Source organism: Alligator sinensis, unplaced genomic scaffold (genome assembly GCF_000455745.1).
Source record: "Alligator sinensis unplaced genomic scaffold, ASM45574v1 scaffold1456_1, whole genome shotgun sequence".
Classification (NCBI taxonomy): domain Eukaryota; kingdom Metazoa; phylum Chordata; order Crocodylia; family Alligatoridae; genus Alligator; species Alligator sinensis.
The window spans coordinates 307,493-333,783 of record NW_005842763.1 but is presented as its reverse complement, the minus strand read 5'-3'; the positions used below and the strand labels follow the sequence as shown (position 1 = coordinate 333,783).

At 52.2% G+C, this 26,291-nt stretch overlaps 2 protein-coding genes across 6 annotated transcripts in view; one reads left to right on the top strand and one right to left on the bottom strand.

Annotated features, from left to right (window-relative positions):
* Positions 1 to 10,077, top strand: part of DLK2 (delta like non-canonical Notch ligand 2) — a 14,805-nt gene extending 4,728 nt beyond the window's left edge. For 3 of the 4 annotated variants that reach the window (XM_025216757.1, XM_006034692.3, XM_025216758.1), the window contains exons 2-6: positions 1,954 to 2,055; positions 4,251 to 4,314; positions 6,137 to 6,267; positions 7,206 to 7,350; positions 7,931 to 10,077. In XM_025216757.1, the coding sequence (XP_025072542.1) occupies positions 1,954 to 2,055; positions 4,251 to 4,314; positions 6,137 to 6,267; positions 7,206 to 7,350; positions 7,931 to 8,708 (1,220 nt within the window). In that variant the 3' untranslated portion in view covers positions 8,709 to 10,077. Of the gene's footprint in view, positions 1 to 58; positions 822 to 1,953; positions 2,056 to 4,250; positions 4,315 to 6,136; positions 6,268 to 7,205; positions 7,351 to 7,930 lie in introns of those variants that run through there. The other variant, XM_025216759.1, reaches the window with a different exon arrangement.
* Positions 10,078 to 11,790: 1,713 nt separating this feature from the next.
* ABCC10 (ATP binding cassette subfamily C member 10) overlaps positions 11,791 to 26,291 on the bottom strand; it is a 28,080-nt gene continuing 13,579 nt past the window's right edge. Inside the window, exons 6-22 of one of the 2 annotated variants that reach the window (XM_025216755.1) lie at positions 25,035 to 25,174; positions 24,862 to 24,941; positions 24,532 to 24,703; positions 23,606 to 23,704; positions 23,181 to 23,370; positions 22,660 to 22,737; positions 21,736 to 21,927; positions 21,073 to 21,208; positions 20,442 to 20,637; positions 19,650 to 19,993; positions 19,297 to 19,466; positions 17,305 to 17,465; positions 16,537 to 16,790; positions 15,979 to 16,124; positions 15,368 to 15,465; positions 15,033 to 15,145; positions 11,791 to 12,319 (exon numbers count right to left, since the gene is read on the bottom strand). In XM_025216755.1, the coding sequence (XP_025072540.1) occupies positions 12,184 to 12,319; positions 15,033 to 15,145; positions 15,368 to 15,465; positions 15,979 to 16,124; positions 16,537 to 16,790; positions 17,305 to 17,465; positions 19,297 to 19,466; positions 19,650 to 19,993; positions 20,442 to 20,637; positions 21,073 to 21,208; positions 21,736 to 21,927; positions 22,660 to 22,737; positions 23,181 to 23,370; positions 23,606 to 23,704; positions 24,532 to 24,703; positions 24,862 to 24,941; positions 25,035 to 25,174 (2,705 nt within the window). In that variant the 3' untranslated portion in view covers positions 11,791 to 12,183. Of the gene's footprint in view, positions 12,320 to 15,032; positions 15,146 to 15,367; positions 15,466 to 15,978; positions 16,125 to 16,536; positions 16,791 to 17,304; positions 17,466 to 18,068; positions 18,203 to 19,296; positions 19,467 to 19,649; positions 19,994 to 20,441; positions 20,638 to 21,072; positions 21,209 to 21,735; positions 21,928 to 22,659; positions 22,738 to 23,180; positions 23,371 to 23,605; positions 23,705 to 24,531; positions 24,704 to 24,861; positions 24,942 to 25,034; positions 25,175 to 26,291 lie in introns of those variants that run through there. The other variant, XM_025216756.1, reaches the window with a different exon arrangement.

Sequence of the window (26,291 nt, the reverse complement as noted above, 5' to 3'; positions counted from 1 at the left end):
GGGGCCGGCGCTTCTCCCAGCGCATCCCCCGGGGCAAGGGGCGGGGGGGTCGGTTCGGGAGTCCCAGCCCCAGAAAAGCCCTGAGCTGTGGTCCAGCCACCAGGAGGGGCTGGTGACCGCCCCCGGACACGGGGATGCGAAGGACAAGGCACCCCCATGCCCTGGCTCTGGGCGGTCATGCACACCTCCTGCCCCGGGGCTGGTGCTGAGCGCCCTCGAGCCCCTCAGGGCTGAGGGCATCCTGTTAGCTAGAGCAGGAGGTGCTGGCCCAAGCGCTGAGCCTCACAGCCCCTGCCCAAGCCTAGGGGGAAATGACCTTTGCAATGACACCTGGGTGGCAGCTCGAGGCTGAGCTCCTGGCAGGAGGAGGAGGAGGAGGATGCCAACTGTTCAGCCCTAATCCCTAAATTATTTTAGAAGATTCGCAGGAATCGCTTCACCCGCTCCTGGAAGGCAGCAGCTGTCAGGCGGTCCGCCCTAGCACTGCGCAGGTTTAGGACAGGAAGTGAAGGAAAGCCCTGTGTTCATCCCTAGCGGTGTGTGGGGTTTGGGGTGGTAGAAAGGGACTGGCTGAGATGGCCTGTGGCCAGGACAGTGGGGCCGACAGCCCACAGGGTGATGACTGTCAGAAAGGCCCCATGATCTTTCATGACCCCAGGTGATAAGAGCTTGATTTAGTCATTGGAAAGGTGCTTCTGGCAGCATCATTTGGGCCAGTCCAGACCCAGACAGACAACCAGCCCCTGCCTGCAGCACTTCCCGGAGCAAGTGCCTGTCTTTTCTTCACATCCTGCTTTTAAATATTGGCCCAGTCTGACTGCGTAGGTTGAGATCCCATCTTCATGTGGAACAGCCCCTTGCTGGTAACACTCACACATTTGGATAAAGCTTGCTCCATTCCCCGTTCACTATTCTTCATGGGCGGTTGCTTCATCGCTCATTACAGTATTTTCCCTGAGTGATCTTGCCCTAGAACTTCATGTTCTTAAGAGCCAGAATATACTCAAGCAGGCAATGAGGGAACAAAGTATTTTCCAGGAGTACAAATGCTCCAGGAGGACAGGCAGTGTCTAGAAAACACCTGGGCTGAGGAATGTTGGCACCCTGAATGAGGCGGGTTAGGTGGAGGTTAGGTAGGAGGGACATATTTGCTTTTGCTCCTTTAAGCTTCAGTCCTATGTCTAAGGGCCTTTGCTGCACACCCATGCACTGCAAAGTGATGTTCTGTGTGGCATTTACTGCCTGCTGGAGATGCAGGGACTTGCCCTGATCCCTGCCCCCTTGAATCTAATAGAGACAGAAGGAGCTTCTGAATTTAGCTACCAGTTTTAGGTTTGCTAGCTGCAGCTCACTGCCTAGTCAGAGGATACCAAGTCACCAGCTGCACAGCCGAGAGCACTGATCCTGGAGGAAAGCAGGGGATTCTCTTGGCAAAGCAGGAGATTGTCTTTCCCTGGGCACCTTAGAAATCAGTAGACTACAGTTGAGATGCACTGGTGGAGTCATGTAGGAGGTCTCAGTATTTAACAAAGATGGGAAAGGGGGAAGTGGATATTAGGCTGAAATACACAGACTGATTGATTGATTGATTGATTGATTGAAGACAATATCAGAATGGGGGTTCACACTCTCCTAACCCATGATGGAGCCAGGAGGTGGTCTGAACTCTAGCATTACTGCCAATCCTCATATTCAGCTTTATACTTCTGTCATATATGTTTAAAAGGACTGTTCAGCTATGGATGTCTGTAGTACAGAAAGGATCCTGAGCAAGAGCATATCCAAAAGAGGCACTGAGAATGTCACAAGTAGACAGCCCTTATACAGTTTAAGCAATCACAGAACTAGAAACATTGGGACAATGGAGAAATGGGGAGGTGTGAAGTGAACCTAGCAGAGCTGCGGTGTAGTGAGCTTAGGGCATTTCTGATCATGTTTTTTATGTACCTTTAGGTGTTTCTCTCGGTGGGGCCACACTGACCATGCTCAGGAGCTGCTGTCTTCAGCTCATGTCCTTGGTTTGGATCCTCTTGGCCCATCACCAGCTTGCCCAAGGTGAGATTTGGCAGAAATGTGTTATTTTCCAGTTTCCATCCTCCCAAACCTACGTGGGTGATCATGAGGTCTCCTCAAATCACCACTGTCCAGTAAAAGAAAAGCTATCATTGCTTGAAAGAATACAGGACCTGCTTCTCAGGCATTTTGTGAGGTTGCAATCAGAAAGGGTCCTTTGCCCCAAATTTCATGAGGTTCCTGTCGGCACAGGGCTGGACAGGCAGTAAGAAAGGAGATTCTTTTGGGCTGCAGGCTCACTGGCTCTGTGCCAGAAGTCTTAGATTATGCTAATAAATGTGACATTCCCAAGAGGCAGGGAAGGACAGGAAGAGTCCAAAAGGCCAGCTTGGAACCTGGGAATGGAGATCCCTTCCCAATGTGACTAAATGGTAGAGTCACAAAGCACCTACCACAGCAGAATTGCTTGTAGACATGAAAGAAAGCAGTACTCAATCATGGGCTGACCTGATCCACAATGCTTCTCTATATTATCCATGGCATGTTCTGGGGGTTTCTAGTTCTGATTTTGGCCACAGGAGTCTGTCTCTCACTTGCAGTGAAGGACTTTAAGGTGCAAACACAAGAATACCCCATCCTCCCTTCCTTTTTCTACTGTATGTAATGTTGCTTAGAAAGTCTCTGACAGCCTGCTTTGAGCTCCACTGATGAGACTACACCCTGCATGGGCCTGGAGGATGGACTCCATTTGCTAATAATTCACCATCTACCAGTCTGGGACTGGGACTAAAGGATGCTCAGCCTTCCAGATAATAGCTTGATGTCATGAAGGTGGCTGCTGCACTCCCACTGTACCCATGCTCTTCCACTCACTTTGAATCTCACTCATATTTCCAGTGTGCAGTGACACCTGCTGGACAGGCTACAGGTGGAGAAGCGGTCTTCTCCATGCTCCTGTCTCTCTAAGTGAAGCCTCCTCACTGGCCTAGTTGCTAAGATAATGTGGGACTGAGAGCCCTGAACTAGGCCTAGTGGCCCCTTCTGATCCCTGCAAAGCCAACTGTTCTCAGTGCCGGGACTCTACAGGGAAGAGAGAGCTGATGCCCTGAGACAGAGAGGCTGAGGGCAATAAGTGATCAGCATGCAGGAAGACAGAAAGCTGGACATGAAAGAAGACACCCGACTGGAGAAAACAGGCCAGTGCTGGGCTAGCATGGGGATGAGAGGCAGCAGAGCCAGGCCACAGCTCAGTTACAGCCTTTGGGGCGTTTAAATAAATAAACAGAATTTAACACCTGTCAGGCTATTATCCCACACTCTTACCTTACGCTTATGCTTGCAGCCAGGTCACAGCGACTCTAACAGCTCTGGATGAGTGACTCTCTCAAAAAGCAGCTGTCTTCTAGAGGCAGAGACACTTTGGGGAGAGAGCTAGTACTTACTAACCCATCTCTCACCTGCTTATCTCATATCCTCCTAGGGAAACTTAGTTTTCATCAGAGATGCTTATGAGCCTCTCGCTTCTTTGGTGTCTAGATCACCAGAAAAGTGAGTGGGCCTCCTTGAGCCCCATAGATAAACAGCCTGGTTATTTACTGTATTACAGTATCATCCAGAGCTGCAACTGAAGGCTAGGCCCTGTTGTGTTGGACATTGTAAATACAAACTGTATACAGGGTCTCTGTCCAGAGAAATCTCTGATCAAATGTAAGTGATGTATGAAGAGTGGTCACGATAAGGAGAGTATGGAGAGTCTCGATGCACATGGGTAGGTTTGTAACTCCAGGCCCAGCATTTTATCCACTACCTGTGTCATAACCCTAATTTCTGAGCTAACTGTAGCAGGGACTGTCTTGTGTGTACCATACCTGACACAAGAGGCCTGAGTTCCCAAGTGCAACTGTGCTACAAGCACTGATTTGTTCTTTACATTCAGTTCTTTTCCCCCATGGTGTGTTCTCTTGTAAAGCCATCAGACCCTGTGGGGTGGGGTACCTGGCATTTTTTAAAAGGCCTCAGTGACATAATGAAAAGCAGTGGGAAATAAGCAGAGGAGGAGGAAATTGATGACTTTAAGGGAAAACAGGGCTGCCTGGTTCAGTGGGCTCCAATGTAGGCTGATTTGAGTGAACAGGAGCCCTTGGCATGGGCAGTTCTGGAGTCCTGGAGCTCGTGTGCACAGCTTGATATTAGCATGCCCTCCTTGTGTAGTAAATTGTCTGTGCCCTGTCTTGCAGGTGATGACTGCAGTGAGCACTGTAACCTGGCGCACGGGTGCTGTGACCAGGATGGCAAGTGCAGGTATGATGTTTGGGTCTCCAGTTGAACAGCAGTCATGGCCAGGACAGCTGATCTCTCAGTACCTCTGACTAATTCCCCATAACCTCCAAATCCCTATTTAAGCTGAAGAGTGCTGATAGTGTTATCCCACTCAGCTCATCTAGGTTCCCAGAGTCAGATGCTCCCCCATATTGAGTAGACACCTTCCCAGTGGGAAAGTTTGGTTCCTGTGCCCTTCTGTTCTACAGACCTTGCCTTTAGATCAAGTCTGAAACCAACCAACTGGCACAGTTCTGTAAGGGCCAAGTGGGCCCATGCAAGAGAGATCTTTAGTGCTCAGATACGATGGGGATGCATGTCCTAGAAGGACCTCAGATAAACCACGTGGCAGCTCCCCAGACAGCATTGCATGCCTAGAAAGCAGTAAGCTCCTTTGGATTGCAAACTCTTTGTAACTGGCTCTTCATGTTAGTGATAGAAACCAGGTGTTGCCCAAATACTAATATCTACAAGATAGCTCATTTCTGTAGACAGTGAAGCAATTTGGTTTCTGGGGGTGTTTTAGGGTGGCGAGGCCAAATTAGAGATGCTGCGCTCTTCTGTATGGTGGCCATATTGCTGGTTAATACTTTCATTCTGGACTGTTGGCTACAACTTTCAGTCTGGAGTCTTCAGCTTCTTCTTTGAAGCCTTCAGGAGCCTGGCAGCTCCTTTTCAAAATCGTTGAGGCCTGCAGAGCCTTTTCACCTAGCCTGTGCTGCTTCAGGACTTTCACTATCTTGCTGTATCATTCTCTGCTCCAGAGAAGAGAAGTTCAGAGCTGCCATCTTTCTGGAGTCTTGAGATTGTGGGGGTGGCATTGCCTTTGTGAGCTTTAATTTAGTGATGGTTTTGAGTCCTGATTCTTACATCTCTACCTCTCTGTCACCTCAGCTCAGCTCAGTTCTGCTTCTACCTGGGTGCTCTTAACACTTCCTCTTTCCCCTCTGGGAAGGCAGGGATTGTCCAGCCCAGAAACAGCTTTGCATTTCTTATAATCACCAGCCACTGTTCCATTAGGGCCAACATCCTGCTGTGTGCTTCAGTGACTGCTTTCCCATAACTCTTATGGTTACCTTGTAACTATGGTGATTCCATAAATGGACCACCTCTGGAATGCTGTATGTGGCTTCACATCTGGATTATTGCGCATACTCCAGTTTTCTCAGTTAAAGAAGAATACAGACACACTTTAGTAGTACAAAGAGAGGTATCTGCTCCCTGCCCCTTCATCTGTCTGCCTGGCTGAAAGGGTGCAGGAATTTTCTGGCTGTCTAAACTCAGGGGAAAAGAAACGTGCAGACTAGCATTTAAAATCAAGGCTGTTGAGCCACAACTCTTGGGTTTTGGCATGAGCTGTATCTCAGCATCCCTCTTGCTCCTCCAGTTCCCTCTCTCTGCTTTCTGTCCTCCATCTGAGAGGATTAAGGAGTAAAATGTTGGGAAGGGGCTTTGATGACAAAAAGACAGGGAAAGCTGACTGCAGCTTCCCCAGCAGTGGGTTTTATGAGAGAATGCTAATCTGGGAGCGGCACTTGATGGATACTCCGAACAAGGCACTGGGACCAGGGGGTAGACAGCATCTATTCCCTCAGCTTCCTCTGTTGGCTTAGGTGGTTTCCCAGGAGAAGTATGTTTCTGCGTCCATGGGATTCTCTGAGAGGATTGCTCCAGCCCTATGCACTTTCCCGTGCTAGGATATTGGCATGAAGGCAGCATTCTGTAAATGGTTATGTAATCTCATTCTGCTCTGCTGTGCTGTTGCTGGGAAGGCTCTGACTAACCTTCCTTTTTCCTCCTTCAGGTGTGACCCAGGCTGGGAGGGTGAGTACTGCGAGAAGTGTGTGCGGATGCCAGGCTGCCTCCATGGGACGTGCCACCAGCCTTGGCAGTGCATCTGTCACAATGGCTGGGCAGGAAAATTCTGTGACAAAGGTAGGTCTCACCAGCTGGATCAGGGATGGGCTTGAGGTTCAGCCTAGGGGGCTGTGAGGACCAGCTTGTTGGGTGGAAGCAGCTCCAGGTGGAGAGAAGCTGAGGTGCTGCCCAACTGCCCTGTGACACTGGGTGGGGGAATGTGGAGGGCACAGGGGCTGGAGGGGCCAGGTTTCCATCCAGGTGCCCAAGATTTATCTCCACAAGATGGTAGTTTTCATCCTTTCACGGTTAGGGCTGCACGCCCTAAATGGAAGGGTGGTGCTGTGTCTGCTAGCAGTGGTTTGGTGGCCACCTGTTTCTCATTGTGATGCCTGTGCTGGCTCCCTGGGGGGATGAGGTGTCATCTTTCTGTCACAGCTTCAGCCCACTCCTTCCCTTTATGTGGCAGAAGGTCAGGCTGCCGGGATCTGATCCCAGTTGGCAAAGCTGGGGATGCTAGAAGGCCGGCTGACCTGCAGAAGGGCGATGGGCAATATTTGCTGCCTTTCCCACGCTACAGCGAGCAGTCTGCTGAGCCTCCTGCTTCCCCCAGCACTTCCTGCCTTCAACAGTCAGCGGGGTGGGATCCCCTTGTGCGCTTCCAAATGGAAGCAAGTGTCCAGGATGGAGGGGAAGCAGTTTCCCTGCAGAGCTGATCTAGGCTAACCAGGGTCTCCAGCATGCTGTGTGCCATTATATGTCAGCCTTTCTGTGGTGCTCGGAGCAGCTAAGGGCTTTCCCTTCTCTACAACTCTGCATCCCTGCCAGGGGGACTAACATGAAAGCACTGTGACAGCCGCAGCTGAAGCAAGCCGCATGCGTGCTAGCCAAAGCCACTGTTGTTATTTGGGTGGAAGCAGCTGCTGCTGTTGCTCTAGCTTTTCTCCAACAGGGCAGGTTGGAGAATTTGCATTGGGCTCATCTCTCACAACTGCCTCCTCTTTTTCTTCCCTCAGATATACACATCTGTGAGCACCAGCCTCCATGCCAGAATGGAGCCCAGTGCATCTACGACCGAGATGGGGAGTACTCCTGCCTGTGCCCCGAGGGCTTCCATGGAAAGGACTGTGAGATGAAGATAGGGCCATGTGAGAAGGCAGGGTGAGATATAGCAGCAGAGATGGGGTAGAGCAGGCAGGGAGATTATATAGAGCATTAGCTCTGGATCCTACTCTACCAATCAGTGGTGCAGCATGAAGTTAAGCTCAAACCATCCTGAGCTTTGGTCCTGTGTTAGGTAGAGTCTGGGCTCTTGTTCAGAGCTGATTCCTGTCCCTGGGTACAGGGGATGCATCCATTTCGTGCTCATGGAGACCTGTTGGGAGCCACCCTTTCCTGTTTTAAGGGTTGGTCTGTTCATTATGGAAAATGTGACTGTACCTCAGCTACTCTGAACACTGATATCACTGGGAGGAGCAAGTGTGTCCTATGTCCATGTTTAGGGAATCTTTGGTTGGGGGGATGGACTTTTTTCTCTTTCAGGTAGGAAGGACCCAAACACCTGCCCTTTTTTCTCCCCTGATCACTGAAGGTGAACTTACCCCTACTTCCTGCCCCCCACCAGTGCAAAGTCTGGGAACTCTTAAGTCCAGAGGGGTATTTTATGCTGGATGCATGCCCCTCTGGGGCTTAGGCTGTGTTCAGCCCCAGTCCATGACCTTTCCTTGCTTTCCCCTTGCAGGTTTCCATGCAGGAATGGTGGGCAGTGCCAGGATGAAAATGGCTTTGCTAGTAATTTCACCTGCAAGTGCCTGGCTGGCTTTGTTGGTGCCCGCTGCGAGAATAACATAGATGACTGCCTGATGCGCCCCTGTGCCAACGGTGCCACCTGCCACGATGGTATCAACCGCTTCTCTTGCCAGTGCCCAGCAGGCTTTGAAGGGCGTTTCTGCACTGTTAACATTGATGACTGTGCCAGCCAGCCATGCAAGAACAGAGCAAAGTGCTATGACCGCTTCAATGATTTTGACTGCTTGTGTCCAGATGGTTTCACTGGTAAAACTTGTGAGGTTGCCACTGCAGAACCAACCTGGATCACCTTCTACCATCCAGCTGACAGGGAGGACAACGATCCTGGGAGAAGCACAACCAGTGAGTACCCCTGGGTTACTCAGCCTGAGCCTGTCAGAACTGTGGTTACTGGGAGGCGGAGCACCAACCACAGCGAAAAAGCCAGTGAAAGTGGGTTGTTGAAAATCTCTGTCAAAGAGGTGGTGACCCAACGGGACTCAGGGCTGAGTGAGGCCCAGCTGGTGACAGTGCTGGTGTTTGGGGTGCTCACTGCTGTGCTGGTCCTGGTCACTGTATTGTTAATTCTGAGGAACTGGCAGAGAGGGCGCCGGAGATCCAACTGGTGCCAAAGCCCCTCACAGTCTGCAAGGAAGCTACAGGAGCAAGAGTGTCAAGTGGGCATGTTAAATGCAGTCCTGATAGAGCCCAGGAAGACTACAGAGCTGTGAGGACTCTGGCATTCTCAGAGTTGGGCCCTGGCAGGTCACCATGCCAACAAACCCTTCGAATCATGCCCTGGGAGCCATTCTGGTTGAATATTTCCAAAGCACTAAAGGTCTCTGGTGCAAACTGATCTGTGATTCAGTAGGGAAGCATTCCTATGGACAGCAAATCCTTATCTGAAACCACAGCTCTTCAACCTGGTATGACATCCTGGCTGCATCTAATCTTATTTTCATCATCTAGGCACCTTGAGCATCCATGGGAGTCAAAAGGGTTGCACCAGAAAAGCCCACCATGGGAAGCAGCAGCATGCTGATTTTGGCAGCTAGCACCAAGGGACACTGGTACCATCTTCTATGCACTGAACCAAGCTCCTGGGACTCAGGTTGGCAGTGCCAGAGCAGGGGCAGGGCACAGCTTTCTGCACTGGGTGGTCCCTTGCCACAGCCCTTGCTGGGGCCTCTGGACCTGGACCACAGCCCCTGCTAGGGCCTCTGGACCTGTTGCTTCTCCATGTGCTCTGCTCTGGAGTCCCCTGGGGCTCCCAGCTCTTTCTGCAGGTCATAGTTTGTCCATGTCAGCTTCTACCTCTCCTGGAAGCAAACCAGCCATCTGCCTCTGTGGCCTTGTGGGGAGCCAGTTTGGAGGAACTCGGGGGACCGTTCAATACTCCATCGTGCCCTTTCTTGGCTCAATACAATGTCCCTCCCTCTTGCTATTGGCCTAGGGGTTGCGAGCATGTTTTGTACCTCCCTCCCTCCATGATCCATGTGACTTTCCCCCCCTTTATCAACCCGTCCCATCTAGTTTGGATGGCAATTCATGAAGCTCCCTCCCTGCCTCAGCATGCATTTCCACCTCACTGCCCACTGATGGGAAGAGACAGAGCCAGACGTGCTGCAAATGCAAAGCCAGCTCCCTCCAGGCTTGATGAGGACCAGGTTTGCCCTCCCCACAGGTGCCTTCAGGTGGAACTGGATGTGGAGAAGGCTGGAAGGGAGCTGGGGCTGGTTTGGTGGTGAGCCTGGTTCCAGTTCATCACTTCCCCCTCTCAAACCATGCTCCCAGGAGTAACCTACAACCAGGCATGGGAACACTTAAAGACTAGGCCTTCCGCACAGGATGCAAAGGAGGTTAGAGATTAAATCCAGAGCCTGGGATAGCCCTGGGGAACAAAGAGGTGGCATTGCCTTCAAAGTTGCCGTGACCGCACCTTTCAGTTTGAAGCCCGTCAAAGGCATCTAAGAGAGTGGGATATAGGTTGTAGCTGTATTGGTCTATAGGCAAAAGGAATCAGCGCTCATGGCAGAGGTGATATCTTTTATTAGACCAATTAGATATTTGCAAAACAATTCTTTATTTGCAAGCTTTTGGGCGCACACACCCTTCCTCAGGCTTAGGAAAATGCAAAGATTGTAAAATTTCCTCTAGGTAGAAATTAAAATTCATATGAATAAATAAAGAATAAAGATTTTTTTTCTGCAAATATCTAGATGTCTAATAAAAGATATCACCTCTACCACAGGTTCTGATTCTAAGAGAGTGGGGCATGTACCTAAGGCATTTCTTGCCTAGTTTGATCCACTGAGCCTGGACTGCTCCAGTTAGAGAATTGAAACCCTCCACAGGGGGACAAGGCTCTTTGTGCCTCCAAGGTGTGTGCTGGGGGGAGAGGGAGGAAGCATTAGAGCAAAGCCTCACACAGGGTGGAGGGAGTCTCCCATGCTGTATTCAGAGGGATGCAGAGACCATGTCACTTCCAGGGCTGAGAAACCAGATAGCAGGCAAGAGTGAGGTTTCCACATGGAGGAAGAAGCAGAGCAGGCAAACAGACTGTGGGGAGAGGGGACAGGGGCTTTACCAGAAAGATTATTTTTTTAATACAAGGATGGATGATGTAACTTTATCAAATAAAACAAATGAAACACCAGAGCCAGTGTCCCCTGCCCTCAGAGTGCCAAGCATCAGCTACTTGGCAGACCCCTTCCATAGTGGAGCTGTTTTCCTGTCTCCCCTAGTCCATTCTCCCCCCAAATCTTTGCCAAAGCAGCTCTCCTATAACTCCTCTCATCCCTGCCGCCAGCAGCATGCTTCAAGTGTGGCCTTTGGGCTTGTGGCTGTGCTTAAGAGCGGCTTAGTGCCAACATGCATGAGAGAGGCCACCTGATGTCAAGAGGCTGGGTTACGACCTGAGCCTCTGGTCAGTGCACAGGCAGGGCTGGGGCAGCGGGATCCTGCAGTCTTAAGGGAGGGAAAGGAGCCCCTGTGTCTCAAGACAGCTGCTGGTGCTTTGGGACTTCCTCAGAGTGCTGGGGAGAAAGGGAAGGGCCTTGTGGGGGCAGGTGGGAAACGCAGAGCTAACTCCTGTGGCCTGACTGCCTGCAGCAGGAGAGGAATTGGAGAAAGGAAAGGGCTATTGAAAGCTACAGAAGCAGCAGCAGCAGCTGCCAGTGAGCGGAATGATGGGAGGAGTGGGCTGCTCACTGCAGGCCGACCCAGCTGTGCAGGAGATGTGGTTTTGAAGCTGAGCTTTACTCCTTCCGGAGCCAGGTGCAAATTGCTGCTCCCCAGGCTGGCAGGTTCCAAACCCCCCATGAGAGAAATCCAGGTATGGCTGGGGTCCAGGCAGTGCTGAGGAGTATCAGCCCAGGAAGCTGTGATAGTGTCTTGTGCACCTTGCGGGGTACAGGGGGAAGGATGGCAGATCTACCCTGGACAGGGGCTGCCTGGACAAGCTTCTGGAGGCCCTTACATAATTGCAGGTGTGATGTTCCCCTGTGGCCACACAGTATCTCAGATTCCCCCCCTAACCCCCTACTGTTTTGTCCAGGAGGGTTGTGCTGAACACATGAGGTGAAGGAGGGTGGGGAAGGACTTCAGGCCCAAGGCCTTATGCTATAGGGAGCTGAAGAGATGGAGGAACCAGGGCTTCCAGCTGCTGCCCTGGGCTGGTCTGAAGAGGCAGGTGAGGACACGGCAGCTTAAGAGCACAAGGAAGTAGGGGGAGCCTGTCCCCCCAGACCTGAGAGGCGCTGCAGGGACAGCAGTGAAGACCTGGGCTGCAGGAGAGACTCTGAAAAAAGCATGTTTACATTTTAAAATCACTTTATTTGAGTCCTCGGCAGGGACAGCTCCGGAGACACCATCACCACTACAAAGAGGGGGCACCCTTGGGCCAGGAGCATGGCTCCCCCCCTGTGACTCCTAACCCAGCAAGTCCTTGCCCAACTCCATCAGGGACTAGGAGATGGTTCCCTGCCTTCCTGGCCTGAAACAAGCTCCACTATGAGCAGGCCCCACCCTTCCTAGTTCTTGATGAAACAGCAGCATCCCACAGAAGCTTTTGGGCCTGTAGGATGTGGACGGCTGCTCCCATCAGCGTGCTGGGCTAGGGAAGCATGCCAGCCATGGTGCTGGCATGCAGAGGGACAAGAGGGCAGCTAGGGAGGGTGGTTCCTGGTCTCAGACTCTGTGGGGAAATCACTGCTGCCCACTGTGTAGAAGTCGCTGGAATAAGGAGTCCTCCCTCTTGCTGAGGACATCAGGTGAATCCAGCTCTGCCACCTTCCCAGCATGCATCACCAGAACACGGTCTGAGTCCAAGATGGTGTTCAGCCTGGCAAGAGCAAATGCAATAGGGGACTGGGGCAGTCTGGGGATTGGGAGAAGCACCAAATACTGCTCTCTCATGGAGCACCCATTTCTATGGAGCCCTTCGGCACACCTCCTGGGTCACTTGGCAGACTATCTAAGCAGAGACTGCTCAGTCATCACCACTGAAACAGTTGTTTCTGGGGAAGAACAACATGTTGCTAAAGTAACACTATGCAATGGGATAGGAAAGAAAAAGGGAGGCAATGTTTCTAGCAGGGGGGGAAAAGGGACTATAAGTCACGATACCTGGGTTTCCTTCCTGGCCCTGCCACCAGCTGGCTTCCTGAATTTGAGTGAGTTATTTTGGTTTATCCTGAATGTCCCCTTTTTAAATGAGGAGATTAAGCTCAGCCCACCTCCCACAGGGGATGGGAGACTGAATCCATCCACTTCTATTGTTTTTTGGTAGCATGAAATCACAGCACAGGACTATGGCCAGAAGACCAGCTCATGGCCCAGCTCTTACAGAAGGCACTGTAGATCTCCACATGGGTACAGGTATTGGGGCCTTGGTTTCACAGTGACCTGCAGGATGGGGTGCAAGAGGCAGTACAGACATGCTAATAAGAATGCCCAAGTCTGACTGACATGGATTCCTCTACTTTGATGGGACCCGTAATGGCTTAGCCTAGCCTGACACTGCTTAGTGTGGGTGAGTGATGGGTCCATACTGGGAGGTAGTCTCCTGCTCACCACTCCCATTCTCACAGATAATTTTATCCTAAAGGTAATGGGGTTGGAGCTGCTGCTGACATGGGTGGCCATGTTCTTTTGGGAACCTGTCCGCCCTGGGCTTTGTGACTCTGGCCTCTCCTGGTCTCCTCCTACCTCTGACTGCTCCCTCAGAGGATCCTCTTCCCCCAGCTTCCTAGGAAGGTTTTATGGGTCTCTCCTCAGTCCCCTTCTGTACCTTACCACATCTGCAGGCATGAAGTCAACTACCTTCACTGCAAGGACAGCTCATGGCTCTTCCTCTGCTCCAAACTGCTCCTTCTCCCCCAGCTAAAATCCTACCCTGTCTGACAGCTCCTTGCTGAAATCCAAGCTCAACATGGCTAAAAGCCAACTCTAAATTCCCTCCCCACAAGCTGTTTCCACTACCCTTTCTCCCTCTCTGTGGCCTACACTGCCATCCTGCCATCATTCAGGCTTGTCACTGTCTTGGACTTAGACCTTTCTCTCTCCTCGCATCCAGGCAGTGCCTAAATCTTGCAGATTTTTTTCCATGTAACACCTCTGAGATGCAGCCTTTCCTCTCCCTCCACACAGCTAATTCTTTGTCATCTCACCTTGCAATTACTAAAATCTTCTTATTTGGGGCCTTGACAAATGCAACCCTGTCCTGCTGCATCTGCCCACAATGCTGCTGCCAGGATCCTTTCCCAAAGCTGAGACAAAACCTTACCCTCCTTTTGCTCCCACCTCATGCCCACTGCATCATACAGAAGCTGCTTGTCTTCAGTTTCTAAGCTGTTCAGAGCCTCCCCTTACTTCATCCTTTCACTCACCATGGAGAGGTCGACTTCTACCTTACTTCATCCTTTCACTCACCATGGAGAGCTCTACTTCTCCCTCCTGCAGTGCCAGCCTCTGTCACCTCTTTGATTGATACCAAACAAGCATCTTTGTTTGTGCTTTTCCTGAGGCTGTCCTTCACATTGGAAGCAGCCCCTAAACAGGTGAAAAGGCTCCTCTCTGTCCTCTTCCAAAACCTTCCTTAAAGCTCTCCTGTGTTATGTCACCGGTGTGCCGAAACTGCTGCCAACGAGGCTAACCAGTGCCCTGTCTGACCATATCCTTGTCTCTGTCTCATGCATAGGCTGTAAACTCCATGGAGTATAGACTATCTCCTTGCTCTCTCTGCCTGGCCCAGTGGGGTCCTAGTCCATGGCCGCAGTTCCCAGGCACTGCAGAAAAGAATAATCCCCACCCCCACAGCCAAGTTGCAGCTTTCATCTCTCTGGCTGTCCTGCAGTGCCCTCTGCTGATCAAGACAGGCTCCAATTTTTGTTCAGTCTTCACTCCCCAGGATGGCAGGGGTCCCTGAATGCAGGGGTCAGCCTCTCATATTGGATCTTTCTAACCCCTTTGTATCTTCACAGGTTGCATTAACTCTTGCACCACTTGGTGAGATGTAGGAGCTCCCCTTCCCCTATCAGACAGGTTCCAGCAATTTGGTTGGCATAGAGCTTTCTAGGTTTCTACCAGCCACCTTCCAAAGCAAACATAATCCTGTTGCCTATCAGGGCATGATGGTTTCCACGGCCTGGATGCTGCAGGAGCCTGAGGCACTGAGGCAAAGGCTATAGGGGGACAGTCAACAGGTACCTCACTATGGAGCAGCAAAAGCAAATAGAGAGGTTCCTGGCAGTCCCCTGCCCTTGAAAGATCAAGATGGGCAAATACTGGGTAAGCTGCCCAAATACTGACTTCACTGTTCAGCTCACAGCTGGGGCAGCAGGCAATGCTGAGAACCTGGCCCTGACCAGTACCATAACAGGCCCTGACTAGTGACATAAGGGGTGGAGGCATGGTCAGAGTGGAAAGTCTGGTATAGAAGGCCCAGGGAGTGGGTGACGCTGGGGCTAAGCTAGGTGAATTGAAAAATTAGCCTGCCACCCCCTTTTCCCTCCACACACTAGTTGGCTCTTGGTATGGGAAAAAGCTCTCTGTACCTGTGAGCAATTGTGAGCACAGTCTTGTCAGTGAAGCGCTGGCGGATGGTTTGCTGTAGAAGTTGATCTGTCTTCTGGTCCACACTGGCTGTGGCCTCATCAATGCACAGTACCTGCCCAAGACAGAGAGCAAAGATCTCCCAAATGCCCTGGGTCCTGTGCCAGAGATGGGCTGTGGGGGCAGTGCAAACCACAGCTCTCAGCCACAACACCTGTTCCCTAATCAGGGCATTGCATCTCCTCCTCATCCTGCCCTTCTCACCCACCATCAGCAACAGGTATGTGCCCTCCCAAGCAAGACTTCCCCGCTCTGAGCAGGAGTCAGCAGCACTTACCTTGGCCTGGGTCAGGAGGGCTCTTGCCAGACACACAAGCTGCCTCTGTCCCACTGACAGGCTCTTTCCTCTCTCCCCCAGCTCACAGTCCAATCCACCTGCAGAGGTAAAGGCAGCAGTAATGCCACAAAGCCTGGGTTAGGAACCTGGCAGTAAAGGCCTGAAACCTATCTCTGCTCAGCCCCAGGCCAAGCCCTTGGGTGCCTGGACTTTTAGATATGGCTGCAGGCTACCTCTGCTACAAACACTGCATGCCTTCTGCTGGAATCATGGTGTACAGCTTCCACAGCCTGACTGAATCTAACTGGGACCTAATATCCTACCACAAGATTATTTTTGGTCCCTTCTGGGAGATCCCAGAGCCTTCTGAGATCTAGTTCTCTACCCCCACAGAATCTCTCACCTCCTCACCTTCCTACTGGCCCTCATAGGATTGCATGGGGGCTTCATCTACCACTCCCATTGGAATCCAGTGGGGCCTCACTTTTCCATGACAGATGTTGCTGGATCCCACAAGACCCTTGGCTACCCCACTCCAGCACACCAGCTTTCTCAGGGCCTCCCCTTCCCACTGCCAGAGCCTCCCTGCCTCCTGACAGCACTAAACTCACCCATCTGTACAATCACCTCCTGTAAGTGGCACTGCTCCAGCACCTGGTACAGATCTGAGTCTGCATGTCGCCCCAGGGGGTCCAGGTTCTCCCGGATTGTTCCGCTGAACAGAAATGGGTCCTGAGGAATTATGGCCAGTTTAGACCTACAGAGGAAGGATAGATGAGGCAGGAAGAGATGGGGTGTGAACAAGGAGAGTTTCCTCCAAAGCAAGACTCACCCCCCAACTCTGTTCTCACTCCCAAAGGTTGCTCTCCACAATAGGGTGTTGTACATAAGGTACATCTGTGCTACACACAAATTGGGTTAGGCTGCACTCAGCATGGGAGCCTCAGCCCACACAACCAGAGAAGTGGTGCACAGAACCTGCCATCTCCAGACATGACTGGGCATGCAGGGACCTTCACTCACTCCTTCAGCCATGTCACTGGTAGCCACTAGCACCAGAGTCCTCTGGGGCATGGTATCCATTAAGGCCCGAGTCCCATCCCTAGGGAAACATCACCTTGCTGGGCCCTTAGTGCTATCTGCTCATCCCCCAGCTCTGCCCATCCTACCTCAGCTCCTCCAGGCCCACCAATCGGCTGTCAACATTGTCCAAGAGGATCTGCCCCGACTTCAGCTCCAACATGCGGAAAAGTGCCAAGAAAAGGGTAGATTTGCCAGATCCTGTGCGCCCCACAATCCCCACCTTCTCTCCAGAATAGACAGTGAAGGTCACCCCATCCAGGGCATGAGGCAGCCCTGGCCGATATTCCAGAACCACCTGCTGGAACTCCACATGGCCCTGGCTTGGCCAGTCAGGGGGCACCTCAAGGACAAAAGAGAATGAGATAGAAACATGATCACAGTCACAGGATGCCCTGTCTTCTACCTTTCATGCTAACTGTGCCCTGCTTTCACCTCCCAGCCACCCCTTTCTTGGGGACTCAGCCTCAGACCAACTCTGGCTCACCTTCTGCCCACTTCCATGCCAGCTTCATTATGCCCCTCCTTGGGCCTTTCAACCACATCCTGTCTCCCACTCCTCTTAAATCCTAACCCCTCAGTTCCCTGTCCATCTCCATCAGCCCTTCCTTCAGCAAAACCTGCCTGAGAAGTCCTGTAGGGACATACTAGCAAAGGGCAACTATTCTGAGAAGTCCTTACAAGTCAGGCCAGCAGTTCCCAGCACCTGTTCACTGGATCCCTGTAATCCCATCTGCAATGCTGGCACAACAGGGCCCCAGGGGACACACAAAGAGGCAGAAGAGGGTGCAATGCCAGGCACAGAGCCTGGAGATATGTCACAGACCAAACTCAGAGAGCAGAGTGCAAGCTGTTACCTGGACCAAGTGCTCCTGGGGCTCCATGGGGATTTCTGTGGTGTACTCCTCTGTTCGCTCTACACTCACCATCATGGTCTCTGTTTGAGTGAAGCTGGAGATGAGGCCTGAGAGCAGGTTTGTGACAGACAGTGCATATGAGAGGGCCAGGCCCACAAGTCCTGAGAGGACAAGAGAGGGACAGTATGAGGACAGGGTGTCCTTAGAGTAATAATGAGAGCAGGCGACATGGTTTTCCCAAATGTCAGGGGTTTTGCTGGCCATCTGCAGTGCTCAGGAGGGAGGACTTTGTTTCTTCCCATTAATGCATTACTTGGCTTCTGGTATGGGTTTCTTGGAGGGTTTGGGGGTTTTTTTGGGGGTCTTCCTCAGAAGCACTAGACATTGGCAGTAGCTAGCAGCTGGAGACTGGTGGGGTTCACCAGTGTCCATAATAGTGCTTACAAAGCTCTCCAGCATCTGGCTCTTGGGTCTTTCCTCATGTGCTCACCGTCAAACTGATCATTGGATTTGGGGCCAAGAAGGAATTTTCTACCAGGCCAGACTGTTTCAACCTAACAAACTCCCTGCTATTTCAGTGACATGCCATTAGAAGTGCCCTTGTCTTCCCTGCTGTTTACCTATGGCAAGTTTGTGACCATGGTATACCAAAGGGGTCACGGGAGAATCTTGTGAACTCATTTGAACTAATGGTTGCCTGCCCGCAAATGCAGGTGAGTGGACTCAGTGGTCCAGAAGGCCCCTTCCAGTCCTTTGTAACTCACTGATATTGCTGTTCAGTATCTTCATCAGCGACCTGGATGAAGGTGTGGAAAGCACTCTGTCCAAATTCGCTGATGACACAAAACTATGGGGTGAAGTAAACACACCGATGGGAAGAAACCGAATCCAGGCAGACCTGGACAGATTAGAGAAGTGGGCAGGGAACAACAGGATGCAGTTCAACAAGGACAAGTGCAAGGTGCTTCACCTAGGGAGGGGGAATCACTAGCACACCTATAGGCTGGGGGATGACCTTCTCAGCAGCACAGAGGCAGAAAGAGATCTTGGAGTTGTTGTCAACTCCAAGATGAATATGAGTCATCAATGTAACGAAGTAATTAGCAGAGCTAACTGCACTTTGTCACGCATTAGTAGGTGCATCACAAACAGGTCTAGGGAGGTGATGCTTCCTCTCTATGCGGCACTGGTCAGGCTGCAGCTGGAGTACTGCATCCAGTTCTGGGCACCACAATTCAAGAGCGATGTGGACAACCTTGAGAGGGCTCCAAAGGAGGGCCAGTCATATGGTTAGAGGCCTGCAGGGAAGGCCCTATGAGGAAAGACTGAGGGACCTGGACCTTTTCAACCTCCGCAAGAGAAGGCTGAGGGAGGATCTTGTGGCAGTATACAAACTCACCAGGCAGGGCAGCAGGGAATAGGAGATGCTCTGTTTACCAGGGCACCCCTTGGAATAACCATGAACAATGGCCAAAGGCTGAGAGAGTAGATTCAGGTTGGACATCAGAAAGAAATTCTTCACGGTTAGGGTTGCCAGAATTTGGAATGGGCTTCCAAGGAAATTGGTGCTCTTCCCTACCTTGGGGGTCTTCAAGAGGAGACTGGAAAAGCACCTGGCTGGGGTCACATGACCCCAGCACTTTTTCCTGCCGTGGGCAAGAGGTCAGACTCGATGATCCACTGAGGTCCCTTCTGACCCTAGCATCTATGAATCTATGAATACAGCAGACACATTAAGGCTGGAGGAATGCTGGGGTCACAGAACTAAGCTGTGCCAAGACACAGAGGAAAGGAGACAAGCTGGTCACCCAGCTCTATGGGAGGGAAGGATAGGGCAGGAAAAGACACCTCCAGGGTAAGGGGAAGGGGTTGAGCAGACCCCACTGGGGCAGGTGGAAATAACTGCAGCTCTCAGCTAGAAGATGCAGAATTGCGAGGCACTGGCCATGTGTGGGGAGCAGGCAGCTTTGAGCTCACTCTCACGCAACCCACCTGGATTTTCCAAGTGTCTTTGGTGTTCAATGATGGCAATAACTGCTATTGCTGTAACTACAACAACTCCAATCATCTGCAAGCGGATGTCCAGCCACTGCATCGCGGTGTTGCTGGCAAAGAAACACCGCTGGTTCTGCTCCAGTCGCAGCTGATTCTCTGCCTCAAACCTGGGCCAAGCACAATGCAAATGTTATCATCAAAGCCACCACTTCTCCCTTTGGCTTATGGTCACTGCCCACACCTGCCATCCAGACTGGCCCCAGGACCAGAACCTCCTTTGCTTCTAATGAGAGCCAAAGTGCTGGGCTTTCTGGGTGCCAGTTCCCTCCCATTTGAGGAGCAGCACTCACCTGTCAGTGGCCCGCATGGCTCTGATGGTACTCAGGCCTGTCAGGGTCTCTGAGAAGTGCGTGTAGATGGGGGACAGGGTGAGGCTATAGAGGCGCTTGAGCTCGCGGGAGGTACGCCGGTAATAGCGTTGGATGGAGAAGTAGAGGGCAGTCAATGGCAACAGGACAAGGCCAATCCAGGGCAGCCCATAGGTGATCATCACCAGCATGCCCAGCAGCCCATAGACATTGGCCAGAAAGATGTTGAGGATGAAGGGCAAGCTGTCATCTATGCAGTACAGATCTGAAGAGAACCGGTTCAGGATTCGGCCTGTTGGCGTGGTGTCAAAGAATGTCATCGTGGCCTGCCAACGTGGGAAATGGAGCAGTAAGAGCCATACTGTGTTGGCCCAGGGACTCTCCCTGATGGACAAGGGTACCCTGGGCATATATCTCAGCTGGCAGGCAGCTCAGCAAGCAGCCACCATTTAGAGCAGTGCTGGAGAGAGGCAGGACTGGACACAGACAGGGAAGGAACTCCCAACCTGTATCTAAGACGGAGACCCCTCCTCTGCTGGACTGGGCACCCCAACCTCTAGCAGCCGCACACAGCTTGCAGCCACAGGGCTCTACCAACCATCTCTTTCTACATGCACACACATACAACAGGGCGCTCCAGCAGCCACCTTGGAGTGGGAAAGTGGGGACATGACTGCAGCCATGAGGTGGGTTCCCTGGGAGGTGATGGTAGCACTCTGGGGCACTGGTTTCTCATGTCCCCAGCCTTCCCTACTCTGGCCTTGTGACCGCTACCTTTGTCACCCTCTGCAGCAAACGGCTGTGAATGATGGTAGCAGTGCGGATGGTGCCATAGGCAAAGAGGAAGGCTCGCAGGATAGTGAAGAGGGAGTTGGCCCCAGCAATGCCCCCATACACACTTAGGTAGAAGTTCACATTCAATGTGTTGTTGTGGAGGACTGGAGCTGCATCCAACATCGGGACAGGGAAGCTGGAAGAGAGGGAAAGGACATGGAGCAGCCTCAAAGATCCTCTACCACAGCCAACCCTTACAGCCCCTGAGACAGAAAATCCTCAGGCAGGAAGCAGGGACATGGAGAAGCCAGGAGGGCTACTAAGTCCCGTGCTGGGGTAGATTCTCCTACTGTTCACCAGCCTCTGCAAGCTGGGACAGATTGATCCCACCAGCCTGAGCACAGGCTCTCTCCATGCCTGGAGCCTAGTGCAGCCAGGGGTCTCCCTTCCTGCCACAGGTGGCAAGCCTGTGGTGTGCCCTTCCATCCCTTCTGATCTTCTTGTCCCTGTCTTGCTCTCAGAGCAAGCTCTGTGCAAAAGGGTGTCCAGCTTATTCTCTTCCCAGCAAGAGGCTTTCCTAGCAACACTGAAGACCACTGCTCCCTGCCCTTGCCCACCAGTGCTCACTCACACAAGCCCCACAGCAGAGAAATGCAACAGCTGCGGAGAAGGCAGAGGAGCTGACAGGACCCTCATAGAGGTGTTCGCTGTGGGGGGCAGGTTGGAGATCCAATGCGACAGCCACCAATCGGAAACATTCCTGGAGGCTGTGGATACAGAGATGTCAGTACAGGGTGAGAGCTAAATACTGTGTCAATCAATGTGGGGCAGAAGCATCAGGAAGAGAGCCCAACTACAGGAGCTGAGGAACTGGCCTAACCACCTCACTGCCCAGCCCAATCCAGCCTCTGCGTTCAACACGCTTTCCACTGTGGTCACTGGAGCCAGAGAGGAATGGACAGCAGCCTTGGGAGCCAAGGATCAGGCCCAGCCAGACCAAAGCCTCTAAGGAAATAGAGTCTTCTATAGAGACACCTTATGTCCCCCACACATCACAGCAGAGAATCAAACTAGAGTGTCACATCCCACCCTCACACACATGGAGAGCTCTTTGCATGATGGGCAGGGAAGTGCTGATAAGGCCTCTGCTCTGCCTCAAGCCGGAAGATGAGGAGGACTGGACTTTCCTCCTGCAGGGAGGTGGAGGTGAAGCCCACCCTGTCACCCCCATATCTGTTGAATGAAGCCAGGAAGTGAAAACAGAGGCCCAGAGCAGAGCATGCTGCTGCCTTACCTTGCATCAGGAACAGGGAGAAGAGGATGGACAATGCCAGGCAGCTTCCCACTGCCAGCCAATAGGCTCTGTAGACCTGGAAAGCCACCGCCCCTTCTTTCTTCTCCTCCTCACGCTGGAGGAGGCAGGTGGCTTGGTCTGGTTCCTCCACCTCTGCTTCCAAATCATCCTGCTGTCCGTGTTGAGTCGGGGCTGTGGGTAAAAGGCACAGATCAATGCAGCAACAGGTGGCCCAACAGTTCCCTGGAACAGAAGCACCTTCTCCCTGCAACCATGGGGAAGGCTACTCTCTGCTCCGAGGAACCCCTCAAAGATCTATTCCCTCTCCCTCCTCTTTGCAATGCAGCTCCGGTACACTTCAGTCAGGAGGTCCTGCTGCAGCACATGGTGCCAATCAGGACATGGCTTCCTGGCCATTGTCTGCTGCTTGAGGAAGGATGAATTGTCTCTGGTCCCAAGCATACAGAAGACTCCTAGCCAGCTATGTAATAATGCACAGAATGTGGGAATGGGACTCTTTTCCAAGTCCAGCAGTTATCAGTCACGCTTCCTCACTTCAGCAGATGTGGTTATTGCTAAGGGGCCAGGATGGCTCAATGAAGCCTGCATGTTCACACATTCTTTCCACATGTATCATGGAGATCTGACTCATTCTCCCAAGAAAGGGAGGTGAAGCACCCTCACTGACCAAGCACAGGGGGGAGCCCAGAACTGCTGTATTCTCCCCATCCCAACTCACATCACAGCAACCAGCTCCCTCTCTCCCTACCTTGGCTGTTACTGGCTACTTTCCCTCCCTATCCCATGAGTCTAGGTGCCCTGAATTCCTGTGTGGAGATCAGAGCAGGAAGTAGAGGGTTCTGCCAAGCATTTTATTCTGAGTGACACTGTCCCTCTCTCCTCCTTAAGTCCCCATGTATTGACCTTTATCCTGTTTCCTCTTGTCCTTCTGCTGGAGCTTGGGGATGGCTTCTACCAGGGGCAGGATCTCAGATGGGGTTCCTAGAAAGACAGAAGCGTGAATGCTTTATATTCCACGGAGCTCTAAAGGAATGAAGAGTCCATTTGGATATTCAGCACAAGATGGCTCGTTTCTGTTCTGTCTCTGCACTTCTGTCCTCCCACCCAGCACGTGCACCCCCATGACTATTGCCCCTGTTCTGCTCTGCTCATGCCTCTCTCCAGAGCTGGCCTGCTTTATCCTTGTCCTGCTACATTTCCCACACCCCCATTCTCCCTGCTCATCTGCTGTGCTCCTGAACCCTTATGTTTCCATGAATTCCAGCCTAGTTAATCCCATCCCCTCTGCAGCTGTCAGCTTAGATTTTCCATGATCTGTTTCCCTCTAAACTCATACACTATCACTGTCAGACACGGTGAGGGACTGAGTCCTGAGGCCTGGTCTGCAGCCAAAAACACAAGCAACAAAAGGCATGATGCTATACCTATCTTGGCTATTCTGCCATGCTCCATCAGCAATAAGGTGTCAGCCTTCTCCAAAAACTCGGTCCGATGGGTGCAAAGGATCCTGGTTTTGTGCTTGAGAATCCCCAGAATGCATTTCTGCATAAGGTGATTGGCTACGTCGGCATCAACCGCTGCCAGTGGATCATCAAGGAGATAGATTTCCTTCCCCTGAGCAAGAGGAAGAAGAGACAGTGATACAGCTCCCAGCTCCTTCTGTTCCAGCTCTATGTCATTAGATGCCACTGAAAATAAGGATGCAGTTGGCTCGGGGCAGTTCCTAGCTCCTGGAGTCTCAACCTCCACCAGTTGGAGGTGCTTCTGGACCAACAACTGTTGTGAGCATCTAGTCCTGGCTTTGCACTTGAGGGTTGTGTCTGCCACAACTGGCCTCCTGTACCTTTACCTGGTAAACAGCTCTAGCCAGGGCAATACGAGCCTTCTGTCCCCCACTGAGGGTCACACCATTCTCGCCCACCTCTGTCTGGTCTCCTGCTGGTAAGATCTGAAAGTGAAACACACAAGAGCATCCATTAAAAAGTTGCTTCACAGATGCAGGGTGACTGGGGTGGAGAGCGGGGAAGGTTCAGAATCAGGATCCCTGGGTCTGATGCCTGCCTCTGGTATGAACTCACTAAGACACCTCAGGCAATACCCAGTGGCCTGGCTTGATAGTAAGAGATGCCACGCACCCCTAGCTCAAATTGAGCTGCCAGCACTTTGCATCTCGAAAATCAAGCTGTCAGCCTCGGTGTGCCTCTCCTTCCCTGACTACAAAATAGGAGCAGAAGTCCCTTCCTTCCTCCCTGGTACAGCAGGAAGATTTGCTGGCCAGTGTACCCAGCATACTTGGAGCCTGGAATGCGGCGCTTACTGACTGGAGGACACAAACTCAAGCCATCTATCATTCTACACGGCCCCACCATGGGGACAGGCTCTCTGCTCCAGCAGAGTCTCAGCTGGCTCTGGCTACTGAGAAAATAAATGCTTAATGCACAGGACTCACAGGCAGCCCCAATAACCTCTCCTTTTCTTGGGATCCAGAGCTCCCACTCCTCAGGAGACATCTTAAAGAAAACAGTTTGAAACACTGCCCCGTCAGCTCCAAGAGGGGAGAGCCTCAGTCTGCCAGGAAGCAGCACTAACAGCAAAGCAGCACCTGGGCTGTGTGAAAGGCAGGGCTTACATGGTTCAGGAAAGAGGAAGAGGCAGGGGAAATGCAAAATGGGAACTGCTTTTCTTCTGTGCTGTCCTGGATTGGCAGAGGCTCAGGCTCAGATCCAGGGCAGGGCCTGTGAGAGCTGGGGGACCTTCTTGTCCCAGGGCACTCACATTCAGGTCATCGGAAAGTGCACAGGCCTCTAGCACCTCCTGGTAGTGCCTGGCGTTGTACTCCTTCCCAAAGAGGATGTTCTCACGGACAGTGCAAAACTGAATCCAGGGCTCCTGCGTGGCCAGGCCAAACCCTTGCTCTAGATTCCAGACATACACGTGTCCACCCAGCCTGCAAATGATGCCCAGAGCAGGGGGAGAAAAGAAAAGGTGAAATTTCCTCAGGAGAGTGTGCCTGGAAAGTGGGACAAGCCCCTTAGGTGTCCCTCAGAACAGGGCTGCTGTAAGGGCTGGTGAGGGGGGCAGCACAAGAGTTTTTTGGCAACTTACTTGATGAGTTCTCCAGTAATTGCTGCCAGCAGAGAGCTCTTTCCACAGCCGACCTTTCCAACAACCCCAACCAGCTCCCCCTACCAGGGGAAATGAGCAGCAGCAGATTCATTACATTAAAGCTTGGACCTATGATGGCTCCCCGTACCATATACCCTACTCCCCGCCCCCACCTTTCTCACTGCCAGGTCCTGAACAAAGAGTTGCAGAGTCCCTCTGGATGGGTGCTGCCCAGCACGCTCCTCCCTAGCTGACAACCAGGAGAAGGTAGAGTCTTGCATTTCCAGTGCAGAGGATGGGGATGAGGGACCATCTGCAAAGGAAAAGCTGCCCAGTTACTGCATTAACCTCACAGCAGGGAGCAACATGGAGCTGGGCTCAGCATCCCATCCAGCATCGTGCTCCCTGGAAAGCCAGCCGAGTCTTAGATGCAGAACATGTGATCAGCCCCACACCCGAATGGAGAAGACCCATTTCTGATGCACTCCACCCAGCTGCAGGAGGCCACAGCATGACACTGACACATCCCTGTTGCAGCCTCCCCTCAGCCACCTTCCCTCTTTTGTCCTTCACCTACCACTGTGTCTCTGTGGAAAACTCATACAAACCATCTTGGAGTCACTCCCAGAACTGCTAGGTTCCTTTGGCATGAAGGTGCCAGAGAACAGCAGGGAGTTGGCAACAGGGTGAGGGAGGGGAAGAAGGGTGTACAGGGAGGGGAGCAGAGAACCATCGTCCTCCATGCCACTTTATCAACCAAAGGCAACATGGCTGGCAGATTCAATATCAGGGGAGATTTTGGAGAAATGAGTGAGGAATGACAGGCATGCTCAACCTCTGGCCTGTGGACAAGAGCTGGCCCACAGCACTGTGTCATCTGGTCCACAGGGCTCCCCAAAGGGCCAGAAATTTGGTAATGGAAGAGCAGTGGCACCACTACCCTGTTGCTAAATCTCTGGACCTGGAGAGAGCCCCAGGACCTGCACACTGGATCCAGTGCCTGATTCCAGAGCACAGGCCTGGGTGGGGGCAGCACCAGGCTCCAGGGCCCAATTCCAGAAGGGATGGACGGGGGAAGTGCCAGGCCCCTGGGGCTGACCCAGTCTACAAATGGGTCCCACACCATGCATCTGGCCTGGGGAACCAAAATGTTAAGCACCACTGACTTAAGGTATTTGGTGCTGGTACAGAAGAATACTGTAGTCACACCCACTATGGGAGCCCTTCTACAGGGGATGAAGTGTGTGCTCACCCTCATTTCTGCCCCCACATCAGTTTGACTGAAGGGAGTCTGGGTCATAGCTCAGCACTCTTGGGAGTTCAGAGGAGGTGACCAGGATTTCCCTAAACATTCACTTGGGTGAGTAGAGCCCTGCTCCCCTCAGACTGAGGCCCTGTGCACCAAAGCCAGCTGCACTGCTCAGGGTTCT